Source organism: Trametes versicolor, assembly GCF_000271585.1.
Source record: "Trametes versicolor FP-101664 SS1 unplaced genomic scaffold TRAVEscaffold_1, whole genome shotgun sequence".
In the NCBI taxonomy this organism is placed as follows: domain Eukaryota; kingdom Fungi; phylum Basidiomycota; class Agaricomycetes; order Polyporales; family Polyporaceae; genus Trametes; species Trametes versicolor.
In genome coordinates this window covers 1174661-1201827 of record NW_007360321.1, presented here as the reverse complement: position 1 = coordinate 1201827, position 27167 = coordinate 1174661, and the positions used below count along the sequence as shown (strand labels likewise).

General features: G+C 58.3%; 11 protein-coding genes across 11 annotated transcripts; 4 read left to right on the top strand and 7 right to left on the bottom strand.

Moving 5' to 3' along the window:
• The first annotated feature begins 320 nt into the window (after nt 1-320).
• TRAVEDRAFT_138540 (sphingomyelin phosphodiesterase) lies at nt 321-3895 on the top strand. The gene is made up of 22 exons (XM_008034512.1): nt 321-552; nt 617-664; nt 720-1037; nt 1104-1272; nt 1331-1451; nt 1512-1646; nt 1705-1726; nt 1779-1861; nt 1916-1969; nt 2027-2169; nt 2232-2238; nt 2293-2396; nt 2461-2529; nt 2592-2601; nt 2662-2693; nt 2753-2790; nt 2863-2922; nt 2986-3054; nt 3144-3169; nt 3231-3394; nt 3492-3520; nt 3590-3895. Exons 1-22 carry the CDS (start codon nt 343-345, stop codon nt 3734-3736), a joined length of 2058 nt encoding a protein of 685 aa, XP_008032703.1. The 5' UTR covers nt 321-342; the 3' UTR covers nt 3737-3895.
• A 175-nt stretch (nt 3896-4070) lies between these two features.
• TRAVEDRAFT_158002 (peptidyl-Lys metalloendopeptidase) lies at nt 4071-6007 on the bottom strand. The gene is made up of 6 exons (XM_008034511.1): nt 5877-6007; nt 5141-5807; nt 4996-5089; nt 4670-4943; nt 4427-4609; nt 4071-4367 (listed from the first exon to the last, which is right to left on the bottom strand). Exons 2-6 carry the CDS (start codon nt 5408-5410, stop codon nt 4133-4135), a joined length of 1056 nt encoding a protein of 351 aa, XP_008032702.1. The 5' UTR covers nt 5411-5807; nt 5877-6007; the 3' UTR covers nt 4071-4132.
• A 1374-nt stretch (nt 6008-7381) lies between these two features.
• Nucleotides 7382-8221, top strand: TRAVEDRAFT_41503 (uncharacterized protein; the record flags this gene model as incomplete). The annotated part of the gene is made up of 3 exons (XM_008033913.1): nt 7382-7827; nt 7887-8114; nt 8191-8221. 3 exons carry the CDS (start codon nt 7382-7384, stop codon nt 8219-8221), a joined length of 705 nt encoding a protein of 234 aa, XP_008032104.1.
• Nucleotides 8222-8347: 126 nt separating this feature from the next.
• Nucleotides 8348-10015, bottom strand: TRAVEDRAFT_110400 (uncharacterized protein; the record flags this gene model as incomplete). The annotated part of the gene is made up of 3 exons (XM_008034510.1): nt 8348-9469; nt 9523-9556; nt 9606-10015. The coding sequence occupies 3 exons, from the start codon at nt 10013-10015 to the stop codon at nt 8348-8350; spliced, it is 1566 nt and encodes a 521-aa protein (XP_008032701.1).
• Nucleotides 10016-10585: 570 nt separating this feature from the next.
• On the bottom strand, nt 10586-11147 carry TRAVEDRAFT_110356 (uncharacterized protein; the record flags this gene model as incomplete). The annotated part of the gene is made up of 2 exons (XM_008034509.1): nt 10586-10886; nt 10945-11147. The coding sequence occupies 2 exons, from the start codon at nt 11145-11147 to the stop codon at nt 10586-10588; spliced, it is 504 nt and encodes a 167-aa protein (XP_008032700.1).
• A 1753-nt stretch (nt 11148-12900) lies between these two features.
• On the bottom strand, nt 12901-14312 carry TRAVEDRAFT_157999 (uncharacterized protein; the record flags this gene model as incomplete). Its single annotated transcript, XM_008034508.1, has 2 exons — nt 14044-14312; nt 12901-13980 (listed from the first exon to the last, which is right to left on the bottom strand). The coding sequence occupies exons 1-2, from the start codon at nt 14287-14289 to the stop codon at nt 12901-12903; spliced, it is 1326 nt and encodes a 441-aa protein (XP_008032699.1). The 5' UTR covers nt 14290-14312.
• Nucleotides 14313-14692: 380 nt separating this feature from the next.
• Nucleotides 14693-15454, bottom strand: TRAVEDRAFT_41499 (uncharacterized protein; the record flags this gene model as incomplete). Its single annotated transcript, XM_008033912.1, has 4 exons — nt 14693-14757; nt 14815-15313; nt 15370-15385; nt 15444-15454. 4 exons carry the CDS (start codon nt 15452-15454, stop codon nt 14693-14695), a joined length of 591 nt encoding a protein of 196 aa, XP_008032103.1.
• A 277-nt stretch (nt 15455-15731) lies between these two features.
• On the bottom strand, nt 15732-17708 carry TRAVEDRAFT_55120 (uncharacterized protein). Its single transcript, XM_008034162.1, has 8 exons — nt 17663-17708; nt 17582-17613; nt 17469-17526; nt 17082-17414; nt 16986-17030; nt 16822-16935; nt 15866-16768; nt 15732-15806 (listed from the first exon to the last, which is right to left on the bottom strand). Exons 1-7 carry the CDS (start codon nt 17700-17702, stop codon nt 15876-15878), a joined length of 1515 nt encoding a protein of 504 aa, XP_008032353.1. The 5' UTR covers nt 17703-17708; the 3' UTR covers nt 15732-15806; nt 15866-15875.
• A 277-nt stretch (nt 17709-17985) lies between these two features.
• Nucleotides 17986-20325, top strand: TRAVEDRAFT_157996 (uncharacterized protein; the record flags this gene model as incomplete). Its single annotated transcript, XM_008034507.1, has 4 exons — nt 17986-18169; nt 18233-18308; nt 18361-18517; nt 18568-20325. 4 exons carry the CDS (start codon nt 17986-17988, stop codon nt 20086-20088), a joined length of 1938 nt encoding a protein of 645 aa, XP_008032698.1. The 3' UTR covers nt 20089-20325.
• A 143-nt stretch (nt 20326-20468) lies between these two features.
• TRAVEDRAFT_138524 (uncharacterized protein) lies at nt 20469-22007 on the bottom strand (the record flags this gene model as incomplete). The annotated part of the gene is made up of 5 exons (XM_008034506.1): nt 20469-20757; nt 20833-20949; nt 21018-21761; nt 21813-21861; nt 21924-22007. The coding sequence occupies 5 exons, from the start codon at nt 22005-22007 to the stop codon at nt 20726-20728; spliced, it is 1026 nt and encodes a 341-aa protein (XP_008032697.1). The 3' UTR covers nt 20469-20725.
• A 1979-nt stretch (nt 22008-23986) lies between these two features.
• TRAVEDRAFT_25386 (uncharacterized protein) lies at nt 23987-25874 on the top strand. Its single transcript, XM_008033609.1, has 4 exons — nt 23987-24288; nt 24342-24930; nt 24992-25466; nt 25522-25874. Exons 1-4 carry the CDS (start codon nt 24196-24198, stop codon nt 25583-25585), a joined length of 1221 nt encoding a protein of 406 aa, XP_008031800.1. The 5' UTR covers nt 23987-24195; the 3' UTR covers nt 25586-25874.
• The last annotated feature ends 1293 nt before the right edge of the window (nt 25875-27167 follow it).

Genomic DNA, 27167 nt, shown 5'->3' with positions numbered 1-27167 from the left:
CATGTTCGCGCTCGCGTGCAACCGCAGTAGCAAAATACCGGCTTTTGACGACCAACTATCGCGGTCGGTCGTCGCGACGATTATGCCAGGCACACCGTGTCAAACGTGTCCCATGTGACCCGCGAGTATATCGCCTCGAGGAACGACGTCCTGTCTAAGCGGCTCCCCGCTAAGTCCGCCCGCGTTCGTCCCAGCCACGGGACGCACGTTCGATGCACGCAACGAGGCCCATCACCGCTTCGCGATGTCCAGTGCGCTAAATGTAATTCACTCGAACGCTCTTATACCCGTGCACCGTCGACGACGATGGGACCCACGCTCGCTGCCCTCCTCGGAGCTGCAATGCTGTCGCACAGGGTGTTGAGTATCGTGGCCGCGTCGGCCGCAGTCTTCTCCGTCCCTGGATTTGCAGAACCGGTCGCGGTAGACGCGCTCGGGCCTTCCGCGTTCACGGCACCAGGGGCGTTCCCGACGTCTGTCTACAAACACTATTACAACTCTCCCACCGCGACCTCTGCCCAGCCACAGCCCGTCATCTCTGACCCCGTATCGGTGGGTACCGTCCCAGTCGGCACCTTCCTCGGGGCGTGCGCTCATCCGTTCTTGGCGCTTTCAGCACAGTATCTATCCGTTTGAGTTGACGAACCCGGCGACGCTGCCCAAGGTAAGGGTGCCCCGGTCACTCTGCGAGGGCCCGAGGTTGACTTCGTTCCGAATAGAACAACACGCATGATCCCCACATCTTGCCGCCAAAGGCGTCGTCGGGGGCGATCCTCGAGTCTGCGTTCGCGCAGGTCCTGTCGATCGCCAGCAACCCGACCTTTGGGGACAACAACTGCGCGCGCTGCCAGGCGGCCCTCCAGGTCGGCAAGTTCCTCGCGCTCGCGGCCCCGGAGGAGGGCCCTGCGTTCGCGGTCCGCGTGTGCGAGCACTTCAACTTCAACAAAGACTGCGCGACCCAGTTCGGCATCTTCCAGCTCGGGTCCGTCGTCACGCAGGTCATCGCGAACTCGGACGTGGGCGGACTCGACGGACAGGTAACGCCAGTGCTTCCCTCGCGAACACCATCTGTGTACCGAGATCTCACCAGCGCGTGTTTTCAGATGATCTGCTCGCACTTCCTCTCAGGCCTGTGCCCGGCTCCGACCGCGAGCCCGCTTAACCTCACCAACTGGTTCGCGAAGCCCAAGCCTAATCCGCTTCCTGCTGCGAAGAAGCCCTCCGGCAAGCGCATGAAGGTCCTGCACCTATCCGACATGCATATCGACCCACGTACGCGACTACGCCTAGTTGTGCTAATGGATGAATATGTAGCTAACATATTGTCCAGGCTACGCTAACGGCGCGGAGGCGAACTGCACGTCTGGACTCTGCTGCCGCGAGAACAACTTCAACACCCAGAGCCCGCAGAAGGTTTTGTTCCCCGCCCCGCGCTTTGGCTCGTACCTCTGGTAGATATCTATCCATTGACCATACACTCGAGCGTGTACTCATTTGCGCCGTCGATGTAGTGACTCACCTGTGTCGTTGATCGTGTCTGCACTTGAGTCCATTCCTGTCCTTGCAGGCACAGAGAAAACTGGATTCGACTTTACCCTCTACACGGGCGATCTGGTCTCTCACGACTCCGAGAACCAGCTGTCGAGGTGCGTCGCTCTCGTTTGACCCCACTCATGACCTGAATGGCTGACAGTTCCTGTGTAGGGACTACATTCTGTACACAGAGGTCAGTAGCCGTTTGACGCTCCCGTGAGAACAAATAAACTTACAGGAGCCAGACCCTTATGTACGACCTTCTCCGTCGGGCGCTCGGCTCAGGGCCTGTGTATGCTGCTCTAGGCAACCATGACTCCTACAACCAGTAGGCGTGGCATCGATACAGGAACCATTCGACATGGGCTAATTTTACCTTCAGGGCACAGGACGCTCCTCACGCTCTAAATGGCCAGTTGGCCGATCAGTTCAGCTGGTATGCAGTTAGCAAGGGGGTCACATATCATATGTTTCTTACACTTCGTAACAACAGGAACTACGACCACGTCGCCGCGCTCTGGGAACACGAAGGATGGTTGCCCCATTCCGCCGTCGAAACCGCTCGCGCGCACTACGCCGCGTACATGGTCCGACGCCAAGATGGCCTGCGTATCATGACGCTGAATACCGACTTATGTATGTACCCTCATGCTTCCAAGTCACCCGCTCCACCATTATACTCACCCCTGGGTCTACAGGGTACACGTGAGCCCCCGCACCCATCTTCTAGAAACGGTTGCAGTTAACACGACTGTCCAGAGCGAACTACTTCAACTATATCAACATGACGAACCCGGACGTTTCTGGCATGCTTCGGTTCCTGACGGACGAGCTCCAAGCAGCGGAGGATGCCGGTGACGCTGGTATGAGCCACACAATTTTTCGCGTCCACATGTGTACAGTACTGGCGCTGACGCCACGTTCAAGTTTGGATCCTCGGACATGTGCTATCTGGCTGGGATGGCACGAACCCCCTGCAGAACCCGACGAACCTATGTAAGTAGTAGCCTAGCTTCTTTCGGCGCGTCCGTAGCTGATCACGCTATATTCCACGACAGTCTACCAGATGTGAGTTGCCCCGCCGCTGAGCCTTCGAGCTCCTCTCAATTGAAATGACGAAACGCCCAGCGTGGATCGCTTCTCACCCCATGTCATCAAGGGTGTGTCCATCTTCGCTGCAGAACCACCCCCGGGATGGAAGTCTGACCCCCTCCGCTAGCGATCTTCTTCGGCCACACCCACGAGGACCAGGTCATGGTCAGTCCGCGGTGGTCCTACCCCAAACGTCGTCGGCGTCCCGCCTGATCTGATACTATCATCCCGGTATAGATATACTACGCGAACAACGCCACTGCTATCAGCGCGCAAACGGCAGGCGCGGTGGGGTGGGTACGTACCGCGGCGTTGCTATATCCCATAGGTTGCCGGGGGACTGAGCGGGGATACGTGTAGATCGGGCCCTCGGTGACACCCTTGACGAACCTCAACTCGGGCTTCCGCGTCTACGAAGTGGACTCCGGGGTACGCCTTCCCTACTCCACATGCCCGGAAGCGCCTCCTAACGAACCCCCTTCCTCCTTGATCCGTCGGACGTTCATGTCGCTACGTAGACCTTCGAAATCGTCGACGCGCACACGTGAGCACTCCAACACACAGCCCACAGACGCCGAAGCTAACGCGACACGCACACCGCGCAGGTGGAAGAGTGACGTCAACGCGTTCCCGCAGCTCGACTCGCAGCTCGCGCACGGGCCCACGTTCGAGTACGAATACAGCACCCGCGACGCGTATGGCGCGAACATCCCCGGCTGGGGCCCCACCGACCCGCTGAATGCCACCTGGTGGCATCTAGTGACCGAAGGTGCGTTGCGTCCCCCACCCTCGTCGTCAGTGGTTAGTGCCCGCTGACGCCACCACGCCCCCGAATTTTCCGAAATTAAATGAACGTGCGCCCTCAGCCATGGAGGCGGATGCATCCCTGGTCACGGTGCGTCGAGTTCGCGCATTCTAGAAATACCCGTTTATTTACCGGGGCTTCCCACCGCTGAACGTGCAGAAGTTCAACACGTTCCAAGGGAAGGGTTCGGTGCGCAGCCCGCCGTGTACTGGGGACTGCGTCGCCGCGAAGATCTGCTACATCCGCAGTGGGAGCGTCCCCATCGCTAAGCAGAACTGCCAGGCCGGGTTCGGGTCTGTCCAGTAAGCTCGAGGCCGGGTGGGGTTGTTGCCTATGGATACATAACGCGCTTCTTGCGTGGTCGTCGAAAAGGGTTAAGTTGGGAAGGTGTAGCGGGTAGTGCCATGTATGGGCTGTCTTTGAATTTGGAAACGCCGGTCCCACTTGCTATCAATTCAATTTCCGTAAGGCGTCGTTCAGATAGAAGTAGTGCCCCTCCACCGCTCTCATGGTCTTAGAGACATAGTGTAAGGTGAACCTCGCTGTACAGCTCCAAATGGGCGAGCAATGTTCCCTCTGCACTCTGAAGCGAGCTCTGGTGTACATGTATACAGGTATATTCCTTTTGTTATACAATCCGGGGTTGTTTACATAAATACACCGACGACGTTCCCGCTATAACGCGGGGCAGCCATCGAGCACTTAGGACTGGGCGGGGTTGTTCTCCGCGAAGTACTCGTGGCTGTCGGCGTTGGTGATCGCCTGCGCGGGGCTGCTCTTGGCGAGCGACTTGGCCGCAGACTGGCCGTACACGACGTCGTCGGTGCCGCCGTTCTTCGTGAAGTGGCTCGACTCGTGGATGAGCGTGCCCGCCTTGGAGTCCGTGCCGGTCGCGGGGGCGTCCCAGAACGCACCGCAGAGGGTGATGTAGCCGAAGCTGCAACGAACAACGCGTCAGTATCGGCATCGGGGCAGAGCGGTGTGAAGGGAACGCACTCGGAGGGGTCAACGAAGGCGTAGACACCGGAGTCGGTGCACGTGCAGTCGTAGGTGAACGTCGAGTAGCTGTTGCCAGCGAGGTTCGTGAAGTGGCTGAGCACGGTGCTGTGGCGGGCGGCCGTGTACGCGCCGAACCAGGTGGTGTAGCGCGTCGTCGCCGCGGTGTTGGCCGTCAAGTACCTACACGAAGGACAGTGATCAGCGCCTCGGTCGCGGACGTAGATAGCGTTAAGTACTCACGACTTCGCGTTGGTGGCGTAGGTCAGGGCGTTGGGCGCAGCGGTGGTGAGCGCGGACTTCTGGGAAGTCGAGCAGCCAACGTAGGTCTCGCGCTTGGAGAACTGGGACCGGCGGGCAATGGCGAGCTTGCCGGAGACGGCAGCGACGTGTGCCTCAGCGTCGGCGCGGATCTCGACGGGCTCGCTGGTGGTCGGGTCGACGAAGTGGAAGAGGTTCGACGGCTCGACGGTGTACGTGCTGGCACCGGAGGTGGTGAAGTTGTACGCAGCCGAGACTATGTGTGTCATCAGCACATGCAAGATTGACTCTGGAGTGAAGTGACATACGATCGTGGACAACCGACACGGACTCGCCGGGGGCGAGGACGGTGAACAGCGACTCGTCGGTGCCCTTGGCGGCAACGGAGGGCACGTACTTCACCTGTTGTACTGTGTAAGTACCAAAGAAATGTCAGATGAGAGCGGTACAAACCTTGACACCAGTGAAGCTCGGGCTCGCGCCAGAGTCAGCGACGATGTCGAAGGTGTTGGCCGGGAGCGTGTGCAGAGCACCACGGGGGTCGTTCAGCAGCTTGAGGGTCTCGTCACCCGTGTTGACGAGGGTGGTGGTGACCTTCAAGTTGTCGACGCCATCGACCGCCTCGGGTCCGGAGACCTTGAGGGAGAGGCCGCGCTCTGCGGACACAGCGACAGCGGAGGCAGCGAGGGCCACGAGGGCGGTGCGAAGAGCAGAGGAGAACATGGCGACGAGAGGACGAGGTGCTCAATGAAGGCCGGCGGCTGGAGAGACGTGCTGTTGCAGCATAAGCTTTATACACTGGCAACGTTGGGGATGCTGACGCAATCGTGCAGGCAACGCCGACAGCACCATGTTGTCGCCTCGGGATAAGGGACGCGGAAGCATGCAGTCCACAAGCAATGGAGATGCCAAGACACGGGAAACGCGTGATGGAGCTCAACGCCGCTTGGCAGGAGAATTCGTATACCAGTTAGCAACGGAGATCGAGCAGGCAGTCCTCCGTAGGATCGGGCGACCGTCCAGACCAGAAGTTTGAGCTGCGCCCTCAGACACAGAGAAGGGCCGAAGAGACGGGACCTGTAGAATGAAAGAGTACCTCCGTGGTACTGCATCGAGGAACCTATGTAAAGGTTGGATCGTCAGGTAACCGAGACCGACTGACCTAGCGCCACATTTGGAAGGAATGTACCTGAGGGTGCTATCCAGCAGGCGTTGACGTGCCCGAAGTCGAGCAAGGCTGGCCGGACATGGCTGGGTCTCGGATGCACATGCTCTCTGTGTCAATCACGGTGTATTCAGGACGAAGCACGAGCCGCGCAGGCTATAGAGACAGATAGGCAGAAGTTGTGCAGGGCTTGGCAGTTTGTGTTGCGCGGTTCGCAATAGAGCGATGGAATTCCGTTTGGCGCGAGTCTGTATGCTGCGAACACGCACGAGAACGAAGGAGCGAGAAATAAGCGTGGCTCACGCCGGATGGAGGAAGGGAGCACATGGTGGTTGGATGGAGAGAACACCCGACGGGCGCCTGGGCCGCGCGGGTGTGCTCGACGCCGACAGCTCTCTTTATCTCGACCATGTGCGACCGAACGTGCCATCTGCAGCTGACTGCCCCTCCAAATGCTGCACCTTTCGGCGCACATATCGTGCCGTCGGGCTCCAGCGCGCTCCTCGTATCATCTCGCGATGCCCTGCTGCATTCGCGGATCCAAGCTGCTGCCTGTGCCGCCGGCCCACGACCCCCGGGCCCGACCCCCGGCATTGGGCAACCCGCAAATTATGACAGCATCCGTCGTGCCGGTGCGTGTAGCCATGTGCGCGGCGAATTGTATCATACCCGACTCAGGTTCCAACGGTGGGGAGTGCTGACAGTTTTTCATTTGATCAGAGAATCCCTGGACTTAGCGGCAGTACTGGCGAAGTGCACACAGAGTACCATGATCTTCTCATACTAGCATCGGTGCGTTTATGTCAATGTTGATGTCTCTGAAACAAAAACAAACGGGAAAGCCAAGTGCGCTTTCCCCCTAGCTTCCTGAAGAGGGTGCGCACGCTGCGGCCGGTATCCTTTGAGGAACTGCTGCTCAAGCCACGGGCGGCTGCCGCGGCGCAGGTAGCGGGAAGCTTTCACCTACCAATGCAGCCGCCCTAGTATTCGATCATCGAATTCTATTGATACCTGCAAGAACCCGCATTGAAGGCCGTCGACCTCAAGGTTGGTAGGATGTCTCCGACAAACACGTCTTGGTATCAGTTATTTCGAGAGTGAGCTACAGTTTAGTCGCTGGTAGCATGCCATATAAGTATTGAAAACGTTCTCCAGATTTAGTGGACAACATCAAGCGAAATATAGTCTGGGACGAGCTTCGAATGTACAGCACACTGATACAACAATCACCAAGTACAGCACACGACCATCATCTCGCGGGGTCGTGGCACTCCCCTTTTGCATAGGTTTGTAGGTCTGCGCCGACACTAAGAACAACTCTCATTGTTCTGTCCCTCTGTAATTTCTAATCATGGGCCTCTCATAATTCTGGCATTGACGCGTGTGTCTATTTGACACTCAGGGGATCTTAGCCAAGCGGCACAATGTCTAAGCCACTTGCGCAGGACAATGCGGGTCAAAGCGGTTGTCCACATATAACGGCGCGCTCTGCACATGCCGCCCACACACCCATCTGCATCCTCGACGCCATGGCCGCCCAAAACACCCATCAACTGCAACTCTGCTTCGCCCACAGGGACCTCCCGTATATCTTCACCCAGCCGGGGCGTCACTTTCCCGCCTCGAAGGTGACCGTCCTCGGCGAGGCGGGAGCGATACCGTGGACGACCCCGCCGCTCATCCGCGTCTTCGACGACGCCCACTATGTCTACCAGGGCAAAATGGAGTACCCCGGCAAGGAAGGCCTTGCATCGGCGCCCCCTGTCAAAATCGCCTTGAAGTGGGTGGTAGGGGAGAGACGCATCGCACGCCTGCGGCAAGAAGCCGATTTCTACGAAGCGAACCGCGACGCACTGCAGGGTATCGCGCCGCAGTACTACGGGTATTTCACGGCCGAGATTGAGGGCGCGAACGTCGCGTGCATCGTCCTGGAGTGGTGCAATGGGCGGCGTATTATCGACGTTTACCAGCTGAAGTGAGTGCCCGCTATGTCTGTCACACTGGCTATCGTTACTCACCGGCATCGTGCTGCAGCCTCCAGCGGATGCGCGTCTGTGCAAAGCTGCACAGCGCCGGGATTATACATGGCGACTTGCTGAAAGCTCGCAACTTCCTCAATATGCCGGATGGCACGCTCCGAATTTGCGACTTCTCGACCGCCGAGGTCCACTCGTGTCCGGGTGCGCATCCTCTCACCCTGAATATCAGTGGGGATGCTCGGCCGCCAGAGAGCTGCGAAGAGCTCAACGACATAGAGTCGTGGTACGGGGTCCACGCCGAAAGGCTCGGCACAGCGCTCCGCTTGATAAACAGTATGTTCTCTGACTTCCCGTGCTAGCTGTCGCTCTCAAGTCAAGGCGATCATGTAATTCTATTCTTCCCACTTTTTGTTCCTACGCCCAATGCCAAACATGTCTATGTCTACTACGTCTACCTCAAATGCTAGCGCTACAATCGCAAACGAAACGAATGAGTTCTTGCATATCATACAACCATTAAATCTCGTCCTTGTAAATGTCCCAGCCCGCCCGGTGTCCGCAACCGTCAACATGTGCCGCATCACGCTCGGGTCCAGCAACACACAACAGCGGACAGGAGTGGCCCGTCCCAGCACTTCCCTCGGTCTGATCTTCCCCGACAACATTGAGCATGAACGCGTTCTCCTCCGTTACGTCGACGAACCCAATGAGACCCTCCTCTCCGTACTCCTCCTCTTCCTCCCACTCCGCCGACCCCCTATCCGCGAAACGCACTACACGAGACACGCCATTGCGCCAACTCGTAAGATGCCGCAGCCGAATGGCCTGGAGCCGTGCGATGCCCACCGCCCAGCCGCGCTCGAACGCCTCCTTCACCTCCTCATAGACGCCCGTGGTTAGCGCACCCGGAAAGCTCGTCGCGAGCGAGCAGAGCACGGGGGCAGGCGGTAGCACGCGGATCCGCTGGTCGCGTTTCGGTATTCGCGCCGGTGGGATGTCCCTGCTTGGCTGCAGGACTCGCTCGGGCTCGGGCGCACGCAACGAGATGGTCGCAGTGGCTAGACCCTTGCGACCGCGCCGAGCCTTCTTGCCCTTCTCGGTCGTCTCCTGCTCGTTCTCCGCGGCGTAGTACGCGTCGGTCCACGCGCGAAGCCGCTTCTCGCGCTCGGTCGCGCGCGCGACACCGGCGAGCGCGAGGGCCTCGCCGAGCTCTGCCCACTGGAGGAACGGGTCGCCGGCATCGATCTGAACGTCGACACGCTGGCTCACAATCGGGCAGCCGTCGAGCACCAGAATCTGGAGTTCTCGGAGGCGCCCAAGCAGCCCGGCGACATCGTGGCTGCCGACATTGCTGGTCGACAGGTCGAGGAATTCCAGGGCGGGGAATGAGTGCATGATAGAATGCAGATGGCGGGCAATTTGACGCCCTGGTATGCGCAGGCGGAACTGCTTGAGTTCATCCGCCAGCGGAGATACTGCCAGGGCAGACAAGGGGTCCAGGCGGAAGAACACCAGCGGCTGGGCAAAGTTCGTTGGTGCGAGAGCAGGATCGAGTGGATCTTGTACGATGGATAGTATGGGCAGTGCAGGCTCTGGCCAACCAGACAATGCTAGGATGGTTGAATCAAAGTATGCACCCTGTTCAGAATGAGCATGAGGTCTCGAAGTATTCTGTAGGTGCTGCAACTCACCTTGAGAAACTGGTAGTACGTAGCCCTCTGAACGCTTGATGCACAGTCAGCCGAATGCTCGCGAGCGGGGGTGACAGACGTACTATGGTCGAAATCGCATAGAAAGAAAACGCAGATGCGTACGAGGGGGCTGGAATATCTCCTCGAGGTGTTCCGGGGCGAAGTTTGGCCCAATGTGCATCTTGAGTGACGTCAGAGAAGGCAGGAGGGCCATGAGATTGACAAAGATGTCCGCATCGACGATCCAGCTCTCAAATGAGAATTCGCGCACGCGAGCAGCATCCTCGGGGGCGTGGCGAAGACGGCGGTAGAGCTTGAAGACTTGGTCTCCATGTTCGAGGTGTATCTTCTCAAATAGTAGAAATGCGGGGACTGGGGATCGCGGGATAGCTCTGCTGAGTGCGAGAAGCGACTGTTTGAAGCTGTCCTGATCGAAGTGCAAGACAATGTCGTATAGCAGCTCTCCAGGTAGTATATCCAAGGTAGGACTCATGCCAGACGCAAAGGACACGAGAAAGAGCAAACGGGGCAGAAGCAGGCAGGAGAGCGCGACGGCAGGAGAGAAGCTGCTCCGAGGCCTGCGGCAGCAAGCTGTGCTATACGCTCGCGCGGCTGATTCATCATCGTGACCTTCAGCACTGAGCAGGCTCTTGCCACTTTCTTTCGTAGGTCAAGCCATCATCAGCGTTCTGTAAGGTATAGCCGTCACTCTACCCAGGCAAGATGGTTCTAACAGATCTAGGATCGTCGGGGCAGTCATGGGCTGAGGTCAAGGCAAGAGATCGGCGGCTGTCCCGTTTCCGATGCCCTTGACCAGTGTCACCGTTGACGGTCCAAAGCATAGACTTTGCGGTTCAAACGTTCAACGAACTCACGCTTTGTATAATGAAGTTGTCCTCGATTTAGTCAAGACGACATCGCCCTCTAGATGATATAACCGGTAATGTAAGATTCGTCCCCAGAGTCTCTAAGTGCATGTACATATCCTCTCGCTAACCTCCAAATATACAAGATCGAAAAAATAAACGCGGGGCTCGACTGAAGAACGGCTGCGGTGTAAACGCTAAAAGGGCTGCCACCGAGCCTCCGGGGCCACTCCGCACGCCCTCCGCCAATGCACCTCGACATAACACAGCTCTCTGCACTTGTCGTCTAAGCAAGCTTTCACGTCGTCATGCTTGCCAAGGCCCCCCGCGCATTTGTGCATTGACGCGTGCTGGAAGCCCACGATGCGCGTAGCCCCATGTTTGTCGTGCAGGAAGTGTCGACTGTCGAAGGGACCGACCGAATCGCGCGTCTTGTACAACTTCCCGTGCTTGACACCCGCTGCGTGTAGCTCCCGCACCGCCTTCAATCGCTCATTCCTGCCAATGAAAACGGTCAGCATTCAGTCAAATACGGGCAGAAATTAGTGACACTCACATCTCCTCCTTCGGAGGCGGCTTGTGCGTCAGCTCCCAGTCCTCGCACCACTCGAGCACGATGCACCCGATATCGACACCCTCAACGTTCCCGGTGAAGAATCCGTAGAAGACTGGGACGACCTTGCCCTGGAGTTTCCGCAGCGGGCCCGTGTACATGCTCGCCTCCCGGCGCAACCCTTTGATCGCGTGCTCGCCGCGCATCCACTTCACCGCGACCGGGCGCGACTGCCCAGAGGCATCCCCGTAGAAGGACAGCTCCGCGCGGTACAGTCGCCCGTGTTCGTCCTGGTCGACGACGTGACTTTCGTCCCAGTCTTCCTTCTTGATAAACCAGGGTGGGTTCTGCCGCTGGTCTGCCACTCTAGCCATGATGTTGTGGGGATAATTCTGGTCAGGGTCCGACCAGAGGCGGTATGGCCTTCCCGCATTCGCGGTTGCTTGCTGAAAGATAATGTCTATGGTGCTGTAGGTTGGCATGGTGCGTCGGCCCGTGTGAGATTTTTGGTGAGGCTGGTAGTGGGTGTTCGTCTGTATTTTCTGTTAGCGATAGTAGCTTTATACGGCTCCCGAGACGATATCCTGAGCTTTGAACAAACTAGACAATGACCAACGCGTGTTTAGCCACGACTAGCCGACGTGTCGCTTTGACTATCATGGTCGTCTCGGCCGGTCTCTTTGTCTACGTTATTCCAATGCCGGTGCCTCGCAGAATGCGGGACCATGCGTTTGCCGTTGCAGGTTAACCACGCCCGGGCCCCTGATAGTTGACAATGCTGCTGCTCCCAGTCGCAGGAAGCGCATCGGATAGATATCATACAGTGAGTAGAGTGGTTATATATTATAGCGTACACGGATAAGAGAACAAAGAGGTACAGGTAGACATACACAGGGGGCATCCTGCGATGTTTTTACCTGAGCCTGCGAAGGTTAATTCTGCGGCCTGAAATTCGCGGGCGCCAAACCTACCGGCAAATGCCGAAACTGCTGAAATATCGAGAATATTCGGGTTCTCCGAGTCTCAACGGTCACGCACCCGATTGTGAGTAGCGCGTAACTAGATCCAAATAAACTTGCGCCCTATATGAGTGGGCAATGGACGGTCAATTTGTTGCTCGGGATATTCTAGAAATTGTGTAGCGCAGCTGTTCGGGTACAAGCGCCCGCACCCGCCGACGCGACGTCGCGCGCCCGCGCAGCTCAGAGTTCACAAATAAGTATACGCAAAAAAGCGGTAGAGGGAACTGCAAGCTCGGATAGCACTCTGAGATTGTAAGTAACGAGGACAGAAAATATGCGATGCTGTAAACAGGCGTACAATCAGGCTCAGGTCAGTGCCGACATAAGTCGGCACTTCTGGTCGAGAAAAACATGTCAGAAACATGGCGGAGATTGAAAATAGATTACCTGCCGTGTCTTTGAACTGAACATGGCGAGATTATGGCGGAACTATATGTCATGTTTTAACTCATGTCGGTGACATATTCTCGGGGAGAACATGGGCCAAATATTTTCAAAATTATGGCTATGTTCTCGACCACGGTGATTCATTTGATGTATTCATGGCATTTTTCGGTGCCAAACACGTCGGAAACATCGCACCTTGAAAATGACATATACTCGAGGCATGTTTTCGCCATATTACTGCCTAAAAATGGCAAGGACATGCGAAATAGTTCTGCCATGTGCTCGTGCAAGCAAAACATACCGGGAATAGTTCAAATATTTCTTTTCATGTTTCGCGGAGGAACACGGAAACCACATGGCTAGAAATATATCAAATGTTTCCGCCATAATCTCGCCATGTTCAGTTCAAAGACATGGCGGGTGATATATTTTCAATCTCCGCCATGTTTCTGACATGTTTTTCTCGAAAACATCGCAGGATGCCCCCTGTGATACATCCAGAATAATAACGATGTCCCATCCCTAGCCGAAAAGCTCCAACCCTTATTGATCATTCCGTCCCCAGAAGCTTCCACTCGGCGTCGAGTAGCTGAATGCCTCGCCTGTTCAGCTTGCGCTTCCAGACCTGCATCTCGCCCTGTACTCCCGCCTGCTGCGCCCGCGCTGACATCCCGCCCCTGAGCCACTTCACGTCGCGCGCTCGGACCAGGCGCAGGACCGGCAGCTTCGGCAAGAGTCCCTCCAGGATGGTCAGGAACTCGGCAGTGGGCCGCGCGACGGAAAGGATGTCCAAGCGGTGCTGTGGGACCGTGGAAAGTGTGAGGGTCGGGAGAGGCAGCTCGAGCGAGAGGTGCTTGAGTGCGGGGCAAGTTTCGAGGAGTGTCGTGGGGGAAGGGAAGAGTGCAGTGGGCCATTGTTTCACGGTGTGTAGGTATAAAGATGTGAGGAGCGCTCCGTGCGCCGCGATAATTCGTGGTATAAGGGACGCGGGAATATGCCTTTCGTCGTAGGGCGTAAGCGTGAGATGTCGGAGTGCAGGTAGAGGCGAGTGAAGCAACATATACAGCGTGGGAGACGTGGGCATAGACAACACCGACAGACGACGAAGAAAGGGGAGGTGTAAGGGTCGGAAGTCAGGAGGGGGAGGCGAAGTGTCGCCCTGTTCGGAAAGTAGTTCGGCCGTGTCGACGCCTGTCCCGAAAATCTCGAGCTCCTCAAGCCGCGTGCAGGACCTGAGCAGCCCAACGAATGTGTCATCCTCGGTCTGCAGCGACGTGAGGAGTTGTATGCCCTTCAGCGTGCGCAGGTTGCTCGCACCGTCGCGGTCTCCCAGACTGGAAATAGCGCGCCGGCTGAGCACGACCGTAGGGCTCACGACGAGGTTCGTCATGAACGGCACCAGCCCCGCAATGCAGTTTAGCAGGGCATCCAGCTGGAAGACATCTTCGTGCGAGTTCAGACGCAGAGCGGATAGGTCGAGAGATTGGATCCACCGTCCAGGAGCAGAGTACGGGATACGCCGAATGGAATCCCATTGCTGATCGGCGGCGTGGAGGCGCGCTGTAAGCTTGTCGAGAACGCGCAGCGAAGGAACATGGATATGCGCGTAGAACAGCGGGAGCGCGACGTCCTGGTCAAGCAGCATGTTCAGAGAGACAACTCGCGGCAGTCGTTTTAATACACCATTACTCACATGAATGTCTTTTGAGATTAGCAAGAGTCCCACTCTCAAGCCAATCACCTGCGCGTGCTCCGACGCGTGCTTGGGGCGGTAGAACGCAAACGCGTTCTCGAGGATCTGTATCCACACTTCGGGTGGGAGATGTTTTAGCGCGGGCCTCGGCGGCAAGAGCGGGAGAAGGGGGAAGCTGCTCGGGGTGCGCGCGAGCGGCCGTGGCCTCAGCCACACCGCCTGAGGCACCGCGACGATCGTGCTCATCGACACGGGTCAGCGCAAGACACACCAGTCCACAGCGACAAGGCGGCGAGAGGAAGAGATGGTGCTGACCGGCAAGTGAGTAATGCCATCATGTATACGGTGGTGGTCGTGAGATACCATTGACTCTGCGTGTCGGACGCTGACCCGCTGAAGTCCGAGCCGCCCGTAGGCTCCCCGCACCCGTCCGCGGCCCGGAAATGCACGCCCGATGCTAGTTGGCCTCATTGCACTTGATTCACGGTCTGTGCTCGAGCGAACATACGCCGGTATCAATCATGCGCAGATAGAATAAACATCAGAAGTTCTAGCACCTCGCGAGCGAACACCGTTTAGGTTGAGACCTTAACATTTGGGAATCTCGACTCTTTTATATAATCATCTCTAGCAAGAGACCTTGCAGTGGTCAAAATATCACGGTGTCGACACCCCTCGGAATCGCGTCCAGCAAGGCTTGCGTATCAGCATCCACTAACATACTTGATTGTTAGCAAGTGGTAGCGCAGTATAGACACACTGAACACTTACAGACGTTCCCTCCATCCCCGCCCTCTGCGAAGTACTTCGTGAACACCCGCACGTCGTCCTCGGTCACATCATCATACTGCGCTATGCGCTCAGCAGGCGGCGTGTTCCGGAACCCGACCGCATTGTCCCGCCACGGGAAGCCCTTCGGCGCAATCCGATCGATGCACATGTTCCGCGCCCGGCCCTCGTCTGCGTACTCGAGGGTATGCACTAGCGTCAGGGTGTGTCCCAGTGCCGGCGCTGTCGGCTTGGGGCCGTCCCTTTGGATTGTGACTGGGAGCGCCATACGGGTGTCGCCTAAGACGGGGGGCAGGTCGAGGTCGTGTTTGGGTATGTTGGGCGTCGTCGGCCAGTGACCGAGCCGGTACGAGACATCGATTATGCGCGGCGCCCCACCGCTAACGGGGAACAGTACAGCCTTAACCTTGAGTGGGTACTCAATCTGCGTCTCCAGGCCCGCAGCAAGCACGGCGCATTCGCGAGCGTGGCGCGTTCGATCCTGTAAAGAGCTCAATAGGGATTCGTCAACCTGGCGGGAGCTCCGTAGACACTTACCGAACGCTGGTGTTCGCTGGAGCAATAATGAGTGATTTTGCATGTCGGGCAGCGTTTTGGGGTATCGATGAAACACACTTGACATGGTGATAGACCCATGCTGAGAGGTTTCGGGAAAGAAAGGTGCAGAGGTGGAAGGAGCGGAGAGTAACAGGTAGCCAGGTCCTGTATGTGTGGCGAACAGGGAGGCTGACAACTCAGACCGTGAGCAGAGAAGAAAGAAGTTCAGGATGAATCAAAATCCGGCGCAGGTGCGAGCTCGCGAGCAGCGAAGCGGGCCGTACCGCAACGAGCGCGGATCTTTCGCCAACTGAGTACGCCTGTGAAGACTGGCTTGATGTTGAAGTCTACTGCATGGTGAGTGGAATTATCGGTTCATAAAACTAGGGTAGTATTGCGTATAGTTTGCCCTCATTATACAGCACAACGCTAAAATACTGACGGGAGAAGATTAGCGTCACGGCGCATACTCGCAACCGCAGTAGGCAGAACTGACCAGCAATCGTTCAACTAGGAGGTTTCGCCAGGATGTCACCCATTTCCTCCAAGAACTTATCGTAATCGTCCTTCGGCTTCACAGGCGCCGCCTTCACAGTGTTTGCCTCAGTCTTCGCCTTCTTCGGAGGCGGTGCCCCAAACTTATCCTGTAGGGTGCTGAGCAAATCAGGCCGTGCAGCCGGCGCGGGCTCTGCATCTTCGCCCTGGTCTTCCGAAGGATCGACTGTCGGTGCAGCGTTGACCTTCGATGCGCCGACCCCCGCTTTCTTCCGCTTTAAGGTGGTCGGGACGAATGCGGTGGCTTCCTTTTTGAAGTCCCTCAGCTCTGGTTCCGCTGAGATGACCGCAGAAGCTGAGGGACCCGACGACGGGGCTGGCGCGCCCAAACGGACGCCGCCTGAAACGGCCTTGGGCGCGGAGCCGCCGGCTGCACGAGATGCGCGGTGCGCTTGATAAGTTTGGTGCGGGACGGCGGAGAGCGGGTCCTGGATCGGGCCAGAGTTTGGGCCGCGCCGGGGATAGAAGCCCGGCGGGGGCGGGGGCATAGGTGGTTGCATTTGCATCATTGGAGAGAATGGCGGGAACGCTGCCGGGAAGCCAGGCGGAGGCGGGGGAGGCATGCCAGGAGGCGCGCCTGACATCATAGGGAAGCCAGGCGGAGGTGGAGGAGGCGGCGACATGAGTGAGAAGCCCGGTGGTGGTGGAGGTGGTGGGGCGAAACCACCGGCTGGCGGGGCCATCACAGGAAAAACTGGAGGGGGAGGTGGCGGCAAGGGAAGTGGATGGCTAGGAAGCGGAGGTCCGCCTGCGAATCCGGGAGGTGGCGGAGGAACATAGACATCGTTCGGTGGAGGTGGGTATGCTCCAGGGGGAGGGGGAGGCAATGGTGGTGAGGCGATAACTACGCACAATTGGTTAAATTCTTCTAAGAAATGCGTAGTAAACACTATTTACCTTGTTGACCTGGCTTGGGGGGAGGGGGACCTTCAGGCATAGGGATGTCATCGTCGTCGTCGTCAGATTCCTCTTCTTCTGGAGGCGGCCCTTCGGGCATGACAATGTCATCATCTACACTGCGGGGTCAGATGGGCAAACGTTGATACAGGATATGCACTTACCAGACTCCGGTTCGGCTTCGCTGTCTACTTCGTTGGGAAGGAGCGCTTTGGGAGGTGGTTAGAGAGAGAGGCAGGGCTGCCGCATAATGAACTCACCTCGCTCTACATATGGCATACCAGGTGGCGGTACGCCATACGGATTGTAGACGGGATCATAGTAGATACTCCTCTCGGGATGACGGGGAAGACCGTTCTTCCTGAACAAGTTGCGCGTTTTGGGCTTCGTGCTTTCCTCCTTGGTCTCTTCACGGGCCTCATTCGTACGGCGAGACTTGTAGACGAGCTTCCGCTGTTCAGGATGCTCATTGACATACTCTTCCTTCTTCTTATTGATCTTCTCGAGCTCAGCTTTCAATTCGGCCAGACGCGACTTGTCGGCAGCAGACGGTTCCGCTGCAGACTCCAGCTTCTGTACCTCATCCTCAAGGTCTGGCCGCCCGTTGCTTCAGAAGGGCCTGAGACTAGATGAGTATATTCACTCACCTCGCGTATCCTTCTTCACAAGCGCGAAATCTCGTGTCTTGGCACGGTCCGCCTTGTTCTACTGCATGGAATGCCAATGAGCACAAGCACGCGTGGCCAGTACGCAGACTCGCCTTCTTCAACTCCTTCTTCCGCTGTGCCTTTCCTGCACATCTTGTCAGATATGAGAGAAGTTCAACGGTAAGATAACGTACTGAATGCATCTGCGGGGTTTGCAGTCTTGCCCTTTGCCATGCTGAGGGATGCGGAGGACGGAAGTGTGTTAGCGCCCAAACGGGCGCCACCAGGGCTCGCGATCGGTTGCCGATTCGGGAGCGCCGCACGTGCGCGGGGGGAGAGTCATGACATCCATGGCTGCCGGTAACGCTCTCCCTAAGCTTCCTCTCTCAGGAAGCCTATCGCCCTCGTCGACCCTCTGCTCAGCTCAGCTCCGTCCCAGCACCTCCGCCTCCTCTCTCATATCCCACCTTGCGACACCACGACCGGGAGGACTTAGCTGTCTTGTCTCTGTCTCGCCATGATCACCCCGACCACCACGCCCCACTCTGCCGGCCAGGCCAAACGCGCCGGCAAGGCCCCCAACCAGTCTCTCAACCACCTCCTCAACTTCTCGCTACCGCCTAGACAGTCTTCGTATAATCAGAGTACTCCCCGCAGGGCGAGGAGGACCGGCACCCAGCATGGCATTTGGAATAAAGAGCGTCAGTAAACTCCTCCGGGTTCGAGCATTTGACGTGCTAAACATATCCATGGACGCTACTCAGGTTTCGTGAATGCACAGTATCGTTTCGTCATGAACCCTACCGGAGATTATACCGTACATTTCGCCGATCCCGACATGTAGGCGTCCTTGCGTTATCGGCGTATCTCATGGTACTCACCCGTTTTCCAGCTACTTTCAATGGCACGACATCCTGCAGGTCATCATCCCTAGGGGCCACAATCTCTCTGCAGCCTCTCGCGCACAGGCCTCTGAAGACGCGGGCATTCTGACATGTCCGATATGCCTTTCGCCACCTACCGCCCCTCGGATGACTAAATGCGGTCATGTAGGTGCCTTTCGGAACCATCATGTCGAATGTCGCTAAGTTGATACCAGGTGTACTGCTATCCGTGTATCCTGCACCTCATCAGCACTTCCGACCAACCCAAATGGGTGCGGTGTCCCATCTGCTTTGACTCAGTCAACGAGCGTCAGCTCAAGGCCGTCAAATGGCTCGATGAAGTTCCATTTCCGGACGAGGTCGACGATGCCCCTGCCGAGGGTTCTTCGTCATCGGTGACGCTAGACCAGGAGCTGTCGACTACTCCTCGGGAAGGGTCTACGCTGCGTATGCGTCTTATTCAGCGACCGCAGATCACTACGCTGGCGTTGCCTCGGTCATCCACCTGGCCCTCGGATCTCCTACCGCCTCACCAGGCGCCGTTTCACTTCCTACCTGATGTCTTCGCCTTCTCCAAATTCATGCTGGCAACACCCTCGGAACTAATCCGGGACCTGACCAACGATCTGGATGAACTTGCCACAGAAAGGCGGCTCTTGGCCGGCATGGGTGATGAACTAGGCACCGTCTTCATCGACGCTGCGGACGCAAAGGTACGGCACCAGATTGAGAAGGCGAACGCACTGGACACAGCACACCTACGTGAGGCCATCGAAACCGCGCGGCACGTCGCCCAGCGGCTTCACGACCAGTCGGCCCGCGACCGACAGCGCAAAGAGGAGTACACCGCGATCTCCTCCGAGGAAGTCCCTCAGGCCTTCCTCAACATTCATGGACCGGGCTTCACCGCACCAGTTCCGGCACGAGAATCTGCGCCCACACCCACGTCCGGGCGCAATCCCCGACAACGCCGGAATCTCAATCCGCCGCCACCGTCGACTTCGACATACTATTACTATCAGGCGGCCAGCGGGATGCCAGTGTTCTTGCATCCGCTAGATATCAAGATCTTGCTCTCGCACTACAACAGCTATGCTGCGTTCCCGGATGCAATCACCATCAAGGTCGAATCATATACCGAGAGCACGGTGAACGACGACCTGCGCAAACGCTGCAAGTACCTCGCGCACCTGCCCGAAGGCGCGGACGTCGTCTTCGTCGAGGCAGACCTCGAGGCCGTCGTCGGCGCAGACGGCCTCCGCCCCTTTGAGGGCGCACTCAAGCTCCGCCGCGCACGGCGCAAGGAGAAGGGCCGGCGGGACGACAAGGCCCGCGCCCGCGCCGAGGAGCGCGAGAAGGAGCGCCTCGCGCAGACGTACAGCGAGTTCGGGATCTCGCCCACGTCCGCCTTCGGGTTCGTCATCCCCCCTGACATCCCCCGCGAGCCGTCGCCCGCTCCCCCTACTGCCGCCGCAGAGCACGAGGCAGCGTCGATACCGCAGCCGACGGGGGCGTGGGGCCAGCGCAGCTTTGCGTCCGCGGCGCATGCCGCGCAGGGCCGCGAGCCGGGGCAGCGGCCGGCGCCGGCGGTGCGCGCGCGCGAGCGCGAGGAGGACGAGTGGGAGCTGGACGTCGCGTTCCACGAGCTCGAGCAGCGCACGGCGAAGAGCGGGGGGAAGAAGCGCGGGAACCGGCTCGTCGTCCTCGGCGGCGGCGGTGGGAGGCGGGCGCGGTAACGCTGGGTTACGCACGCGGACCGGGGGAGACGTTCTCGAGCCTCTGTGTGGTCTAGATTTACATACGACGACGGAGACGTCGCGTCGTGGTGGACGGCGCAAGGACAGCGCGGCGCTCCGGCGGTGGGCGTCGCCGTGGGATAGGGGTGGCTGGATTCATAGCATGTACATGTATAGCGCACGCAGGACCCCCATACTTAGCCTCTGTAGCAACAGTAACGCAAGCATAAATTTACACCCGCACCGGCGCAGCGCAGATCGACTATGCCGTTCTCAGGGTGCGCCGCGGAGGCTGTCCTAGGCCGGGAGGTCCGAGGGAGTGCCGCATGAGGCCATACAGATAGTGCAGGTGAGGAGACGAGCAGAGCACCTTGCGCGGACGAGAGAATGCCGATTATGTATTCAATCCGGAGGGGATACTGACTAGAGCACACAGCGGGAGCCGGTCCGAGCAAAAGAGTAGAACCAAACGAGCAGAAGGGATAGATATAGCTAACGACAACAGCAGGGGGAGCGCAGAAGAGGAAGGGCAAGCAGCTACGTACACGGCGCGGGTGCATGTATGTGCAGGGGGCAATGTTCGTGACTTCTCGTGACATAGATGGGACTGGGGGAAGCAAAGCGTGCGCAGCAGCTTTCAGACGATTTGGAGATAATTCGACGGCGCGACTAGAAAGAGCGAGAGAGGGAGGGGTGAGGCAAGTTAGCAACGAAGCGGATACGACTCGTGGGGAGGGGACTCACTTCCAACCGATCCGTCCGCTTTCCGCGCCTGCCACCACTTTCCGTTCTTGTCCAGAATCTCGAGGATGTCGCCCTTTGCAAACGATATTTCGTTTGGATCGTCAGTAGATGCGGTGTCTGCCATGTCACTCAACTTAGTATCGGGCTGCCTACCATGACAAGATGACAAGGTGATGGTTACTCACAGTTGTAAAGCGCCTTCGCGCGGTACTGGTGCCCCTCTGGGCTTGTCAAGCCGGTGTCTCCACCTGTAGACCCAGGCGTCGTAGGTGCCACAGGTCCGCCGCCGCCCGCCCCGATGCCCGCCGCGCCACTGCCCATCAACGGTGACGCGGGGCCTATGCTCCCGTCGCCCCCGCCAATCGACCCGGGGCCACCACCGTTCCCCAAATTGTTCACGCTGCCTGTACCAAGACTCCTCGCAGCGCCGTTCTCGGCGCTACCGCCACGGAAGCTGCCTGTGTTGCCGATGGGACCCGTCATGCTCCCGCCCATCTTGGTATCGTACATGGGCCCAATGCCACCGGTAGAGTAGCCCGCAGTATAGCCGTTAGCACCCATGTTCATCATGGACGTGGTGCGTGTCGCGCGGCGGCGACGCGAAGGTGGGGTGAGCCCACCCGTCCCGAGGGAGTTGAAGACATGGAGCATGAGCGAGTCTTCTTCGGAGGTGAAGTAGAGCACCCAGAGGATGTCGACCATGGCAAGGATGAGCCAACCAGCGGCCATAGCATCGAGGGAGGCTGCGCCGGAGAAGATGCCTTGGTTGACACCAACGACGGCGAAGACGATGGCGATCGAGCCAAAGGTCGAAATTTGGAAGCGGTGCATGGCGATGGAGTCGGTAGCAAGTGTGTGCAGGACGCCGAAGATGAGGATGAGCTGGACGAATATGGCGAACCACAGCACGCCGACGGAGCCGTTACCGACTGTGGGACGCTTGAGCGGTTGGCAGGAGAGCATGGTAGGGGGAGACTCACTCTGCGCGGTGGCCACGGCCTGGCCAATGAAGGCTACGAACCATCCTATCTGTGCTCGGGGAACTGTGCATCAAGAGGGGGCCGAACTAGCAAGGAGTGGAAGGGGCTTACCACTGCAAGGATGGTCGTGAACAAGAAGAGGTAGTGGGTAAGTATCGGCGTAAAGTCATAGCCTTCGCTCCCGCGTGGCGGCATTTTGGGCTTGAAGGGGGTATTTGGGGAAGAGGCAGAAGGAGAGACTGAGATTTACGGAGAAGAGGAGGGGTCGCCCGAGAGGGACTTGTGTGCGCAGAGCAGCGTGAGTCCGCAGCGGGGAACGAGTTCAACGTCTGTCACGCTCCGTCTGCAGAATGACGATCGTCACACTGCCCTCTGCCTTCCCACGCGCGCGACGTGTCACACGCGAGTCGCTCGACGCGCCCAAAGAGGACTCACACTCAGCCGTCTCCCACAGCCTGCGAGCATTCCTCGGCCTTCCCGCTCCATTCATCGCCCTTTTTCTCCCAGTCGCCTCGCGATGCACCACCTCTCCGTCCCGTCTCCCCAGCAACACGTCTCACAAGCCCATGCCTGCCACTTACGCCCCTGGGAACGTACACCGCATTCGTCCTTCCAAGACACCGCGTGCATGTCATAAGACGTCACCATCTTGTTCTCGCCCAGTCCGCCGCCCTATCGTATCTCTATGTGCGCTCCCGGGGACCCCTCGTGTCGCGCAGAAGTCCCCAGTCTGTTCCAAAATTGGTCCAGCTATACTGGGGTCGGCACCACCAGGACATATCGCCGATCCTCGTGTCGAAGAGTCTAGTGTCACGCATGCTCTAAATCAAAGTGTTTCTCTATGTATCAGTCGAACTCGGCTACGACAGTCTTCCAGCCCACCGTAATTGACAGCAATGCGGCACCACAGAAGGGATCATTCAAACAGGCGGTGTTACTTCAGTAGATCATCCAGGTCATGATGGTGGCCGGCATCTTTGCCGTCCGAAGTCGATGAACAAGACCATACTGATCCACTTCACGAAGATTCCGCATGTGGCGTACCCGAGTCAGAACCAGAATTTATAGGACCAACAACATGTCTTGTTCTCCGTCCAATCCTCAGGAATCCCGGATGTCTCGTACGTGCTCACCGTAATTGCACTGATCGTGTTACCGGCTAAACATCCAAATCCTCAAAAGGGCCGGGCCGGATGCTTTCGAGCAAATTGACCGGGAATCAAGTCAGAAAACCCGTCGGTGGATCCATCGCTTTACGACTGTTCCGTGAGCTATTGCGGCTGGACGCCAATTCGTATCACCCTATGCCTTAGGCCTTACTACTGGTACGACTCCTATGAATAATGCTGGCGTTCAATCTCCTTCGCCAGGCCAACTGAGGCGTACTTTTTGGGCAAGACTGAAATTCAAGCCACCAGGAACACGGCCGTCCGATGCAGCGCAACAACGGTCCGACCGCCTCAATCGGAATCGCGATATAAGCATAGTCCATCTGACTACGATTGCCCGATCTTAAAGATTATACGCTCAAGAAGTATGACACAAACCCCGACATACGCAAGCCCAACCACAGGACCTGCCATATTCGCTCGGATGCCGATGGGGCGGGCAAGCGAGGCGTGGCATCAGCGGGATGACTACGCGACCGGCGTCGGACATCCGGTTTGGGCACCCGCGCCGCCGCGCCGTCAGCACTGCCGCCAAGCCAAATCTCTTATTTAGGTTTGTCCGCCAGCGTCCGCGCCCTTCGAATCTGCTCCCTCTCGTCTGACACATCCGGTCCAAACAGGGTGCCTCCTAACACTCAGGAGCACACATTAGGAGCGTGTTTGCGCCACCAGATATTCCTGTGCTCACTCATCGTTTTACTGGTGGTACGATGTAATCGATGGCGACGCCGCCTCGACTCGCGACGCCTGTTCGTGTGCAGACGGGCGACGCGAGGGTGTGGCCTTCCGGCATACAAGCAGCGCCGGCGCTCGCGGGACAAGCATGATTGTGATGACAACGCGCCCGAGGGCCGAGATCGTTAATGGGACGCTTACGGCGGTGCGATCACTTCCTCGGCGCGGCCGGTGCAACACGTCCTCTCCTCCCGCATATGATAAATGCCCGATCCGCGCGGGCAACGCGCAAACGCGCGTTATAAGACCTCTTGCGCCCGCCCCGGCACCGCCTCGCAAATTCTCTTCGCTCTTGCTTGTGCTGTGCCGCCTCGGTGCTTCCTTTCAGACGACTCCATGCGCGTTTGCGCCTCCCTGCGGCCATGAATCTCACCGCCGCGTCTAGGACCGCCACTGTACAGTCGGTCGCCCGCGTTCTTACTGTCAGCTCCGGAGCGGTCGAACCTTTCGGAGGCCGCGTGTACGTAGGCTGCTGCCCTATGCAACAGGTGTTGAAACTGGTGCAGTCTGGGCTGCGGTTGCTGTTCATCGGTGCCGCGAGTGCGGTCCTTGCCTTGGCCGGCATCCTCCTGGTACGTTGTAGACTTCACAGACTGCGTGCGCTGGCGATCTAACAGCAGTGCAGAGTATCGTCGCCGCGATCCGGCGAGCCTATGTACGCCTGCGAGGGATCGACGATCCTTCGGAGAAACAACTCCAGCATGAGCTTCATTCATCACCCCTCCGTGACCGTGACCACCGAGGCCACAAGCCACCACCCCGCCACAGGTCCACTCATGCATCCCGGTCACCTAGTCTCGAGGCACGCGACGCGAGCGTAAGCCGAACACTGGCACCCCTGCGCTCGTCGCCCGAGCCGATGCTTCCGTCCGAACGACGCCAACCCAATTCGCCACCAAGGGAGCGGAGACGTCGCCGGCGACCTGCACCTCTATCGCCTCCTTCGACTTTGCCTACGATCGACTCTACGATGGAGTTCGTCGAGCCGTCCTCGTCGACGGCCGGGCGCCCGGCGCTGGATGTGCGTGGCAATGCTGCGGGACGTGATCCGGTTCGCGCGCTTTCGTCTCCTGCTCCGGTTCTCAGCGACTCGTCTCCGACGCAATCGACGGAACCGTCGATCGAGTCGGAGTCAGTGGAGGGCGGATCGCGCGTGGACCGTTCGCGATCGCCCATCCGGGTTCTGAAGCGCATGAAGGAGCAGCACACCCAATGTGAGTTCCTCTCTTCGCAAAGCAGTCAGTGAATCTGTAACTAATTTCTGGTACGCCGTAGTCCGCGAACGCTGCCTCATACGCGTGCACAGCATGCCGACCGCGAAGCCTGCAAAGCCTGCACGGCGGACTGATCCTTACCAGGCACCATACTACTTCCCCACCCCTCTGTCGCCAGATGCCGACATCTACGTCGAGCAAGTACTCAGTGAACGACAAGGCGCCCGGGTCACGGATCCAATTAGCTTCCGCCAGTACCGGGATCGCGTTCCCTTGTCTCCTCGCACCTCGCCAAAGTCCAAGGAGGAACTGTTGCCGCCCCCTACTCCCGATATCGTTGTCTCGGAGACAGCACCCGCGCCTACTGAATCTACGCCTGAGCCTCCGGTTCGGCCATCTCTTCGCGAGAAGAGTCATAGGTGGTCGTGGCATTTGCCGCATCTGCATGCCAAGTCTGCGCAGGACGAAGCGGTGTCTCAAGAGACTGCTGAGAAGCCGCAAACGCCTGCAAAGTTCTTGTTCGGGCATCACAGACGGTATGCATCAACACGTCATTCTATCGGTTTCGATCATTGAACGTGGTACACTCAGGCGTAATGGAACCGCCAGTGAGGATGTGAAGGCGAAGCGAGCATCGCTGCCTGCTCAGTCGTAGACCTCCTTTGTCCTTCGCACATCATGCACTATCCACATTTTGCGTCTATTTATCACTAATCCGCCCGACGCATCAGTGGGATCACACACATACCTCTCCACAATTTCCTCCCTACTGTCTCCATCTGCCAAACCCCGCCACTCCTTAACATCTCTGTAGACTCGCTTTCAACCGCTTACTCCCCATCATTATTGGCTTTGCCGAAATTCGCTCACTGTATGTCCAACGTAATGTACTGTACCAGCATGTTGTCATACATACCATAAAATCAAATAGTCGTTGCCTGCCCTCTACACATCGTTAGAAGTTCGAGCAGTGAACGAATTCGAAGTCCTGAGCTGGAGATCTGAACGGGAGGACAATGCGGTCACGCGGGAAAACGCCGGGTTATCAGATAAGATAAGATGGGAGTTGGTAGGAACCAGGTCGGGGCTGTTTGACGACTTGCGCTGTGAACGCGGTGTCTTGCAGAATCATCGAAGCGAGCCCTAACCGACCCGGCCGGACGCCCTCCACACAATGGATCCAGGGCCCTCCAACTCATCCTTGCCCTCCGACCTCCCGCGTCCTCCACGTCCACCGACCTCCCGACGAGCAACACCCACCGACGACGCCACCCTCCTCGCCCGCCCCCGCTCCCCACCTCAACACAGACTCTCAGCGCCCACCCCACGAGTCGGGCTTCCCCCGCAGTTCCTCGGAGTCGATCGCCACAGCACACGCGCGAGCGCCCCCTCCTCGCCCTCGCGCAACAGAACGCCCCGGAAGATCCCCAAGCCCCTCAGCCCGCACTCGCAAATCCTCGCGATGAGCACCGGGGACGGCGGCGGCCCCGCTGGCACACCTGGGGGAGAAGCAGGCAGGGCGCTGAACGTGTCCGATGCGCTCGGCTACCTCGACGCGGTCAAGCAGCAGTTCCAGGACAAGCCGGACGTGTACAACCACTTCCTCGACATCATGAAGGACTTCAAGAGCCAAGTGTGAGTCCGCCTCCTTGTTCTCGTCTCGTCTGCGTCGCCCTATTTCCCGAACGAGGTGTACCTCGGAGCATGCCCCCTGGAACAACGGAACGCGTATCACCGAGATGGGTGGATGAACCACAGAAGTCACCATCTATGCATGCCGTTCGCGCGACGTCGCCGAGCTGTCGCCCATCCACATCGTGCCGCCCCGCCTCACTGCGCCCGCGACGGTTGAGTGGGGAGGGGCAGCGCGGTCCAAGTCAGCATACATCTTCATCATTGGGTATGAGATGGGCCGTCTCAGGACCCCTGATCATCCTCTGAGATGCCTTATACGGAGGCCTACGGAGGTTCGCGTTTTGGTCTGCGCCGTGCGTAAGGCTTACGTCCGTAGGGACGAGCTGGTCCGGGAACTGGAATCGGGTATCTCGCTGCATTCGACGCGAAACTCGGTCCTGATACAGCTGGTGGTCCGGGCGGGTGTGAGGCCGCGCGCGTTGGTTCGGCGCGAGGCATACGCTTCTCAGATGTCCAATTTTGGTGCGGAGTTTTTGTTAGGCATCTAGGAGGATCATGAGGAGTCTTGCCGTCTCCCTTGCCGTGGGTGCAGCCGGGGCCGC

Excerpts from the sequence above, each read along its gene's own strand:
- TRAVEDRAFT_138540 (XM_008034512.1), top strand. The coding sequence starts at position 343 with ATGCTGTCGCACAGGGTGTTGAGTATCGTGGCCGCGTCGGCCGCAGTC. Across the intron at positions 1,273-1,330 it reads CGACATGCATATCGACCCAC|GCTACGCTAACGGCGCGGAG; the intron begins GTACGCGACTAC and ends CATATTGTCCAG. Across the intron at positions 2,397-2,460 it reads GGAGGATGCCGGTGACGCTG|TTTGGATCCTCGGACATGTG; the intron begins GTATGAGCCACA and ends GCCACGTTCAAG.
- TRAVEDRAFT_158002 (XM_008034511.1), bottom strand. The coding sequence starts at position 5,410 with ATGTTCTCCTCTGCTCTTCGCACCGCCCTCGTGGCCCTCGCTGCCTCC. Across the intron at positions 5,090-5,140 it reads CGAGCTTCACTGGTGTCAAG|GTGAAGTACGTGCCCTCCGT; the intron begins GTTTGTACCGCT and ends ACAGTACAACAG. Across the intron at positions 4,610-4,669 it reads TACGCCACCAACGCGAAGTC|GTACTTGACGGCCAACACCG; the intron begins GTGAGTACTTAA and ends TCCTTCGTGTAG.
- TRAVEDRAFT_55120 (XM_008034162.1), bottom strand. The coding sequence starts at position 17,702 with ATGGCAAAGGGCAAGACTGCAAACCCCGCAGATGCATTCA. Across the intron at positions 17,527-17,581 it reads GGAAGAAGGAGTTGAAGAAG|AACAAGGCGGACCGTGCCAA; the intron begins GCGAGTCTGCGT and ends TCCATGCAGTAG. Across the intron at positions 16,936-16,985 it reads CGAAGCCGAACCGGAGTCTG|ATGATGACATTGTCATGCCC; the intron begins GTAAGTGCATAT and ends CCCGCAGTGTAG.
- TRAVEDRAFT_25386 (XM_008033609.1), top strand. The coding sequence starts at position 24,196 with ATGCAACAGGTGTTGAAACTGGTGCAGTCTGGGCTGCGGTTGCTGTTC. Across the intron at positions 24,931-24,991 it reads GAAGGAGCAGCACACCCAAT|TCCGCGAACGCTGCCTCATA; the intron begins GTGAGTTCCTCT and ends GGTACGCCGTAG. Across the intron at positions 25,467-25,521 it reads TTGTTCGGGCATCACAGACG|GCGTAATGGAACCGCCAGTG; the intron begins GTATGCATCAAC and ends TGGTACACTCAG.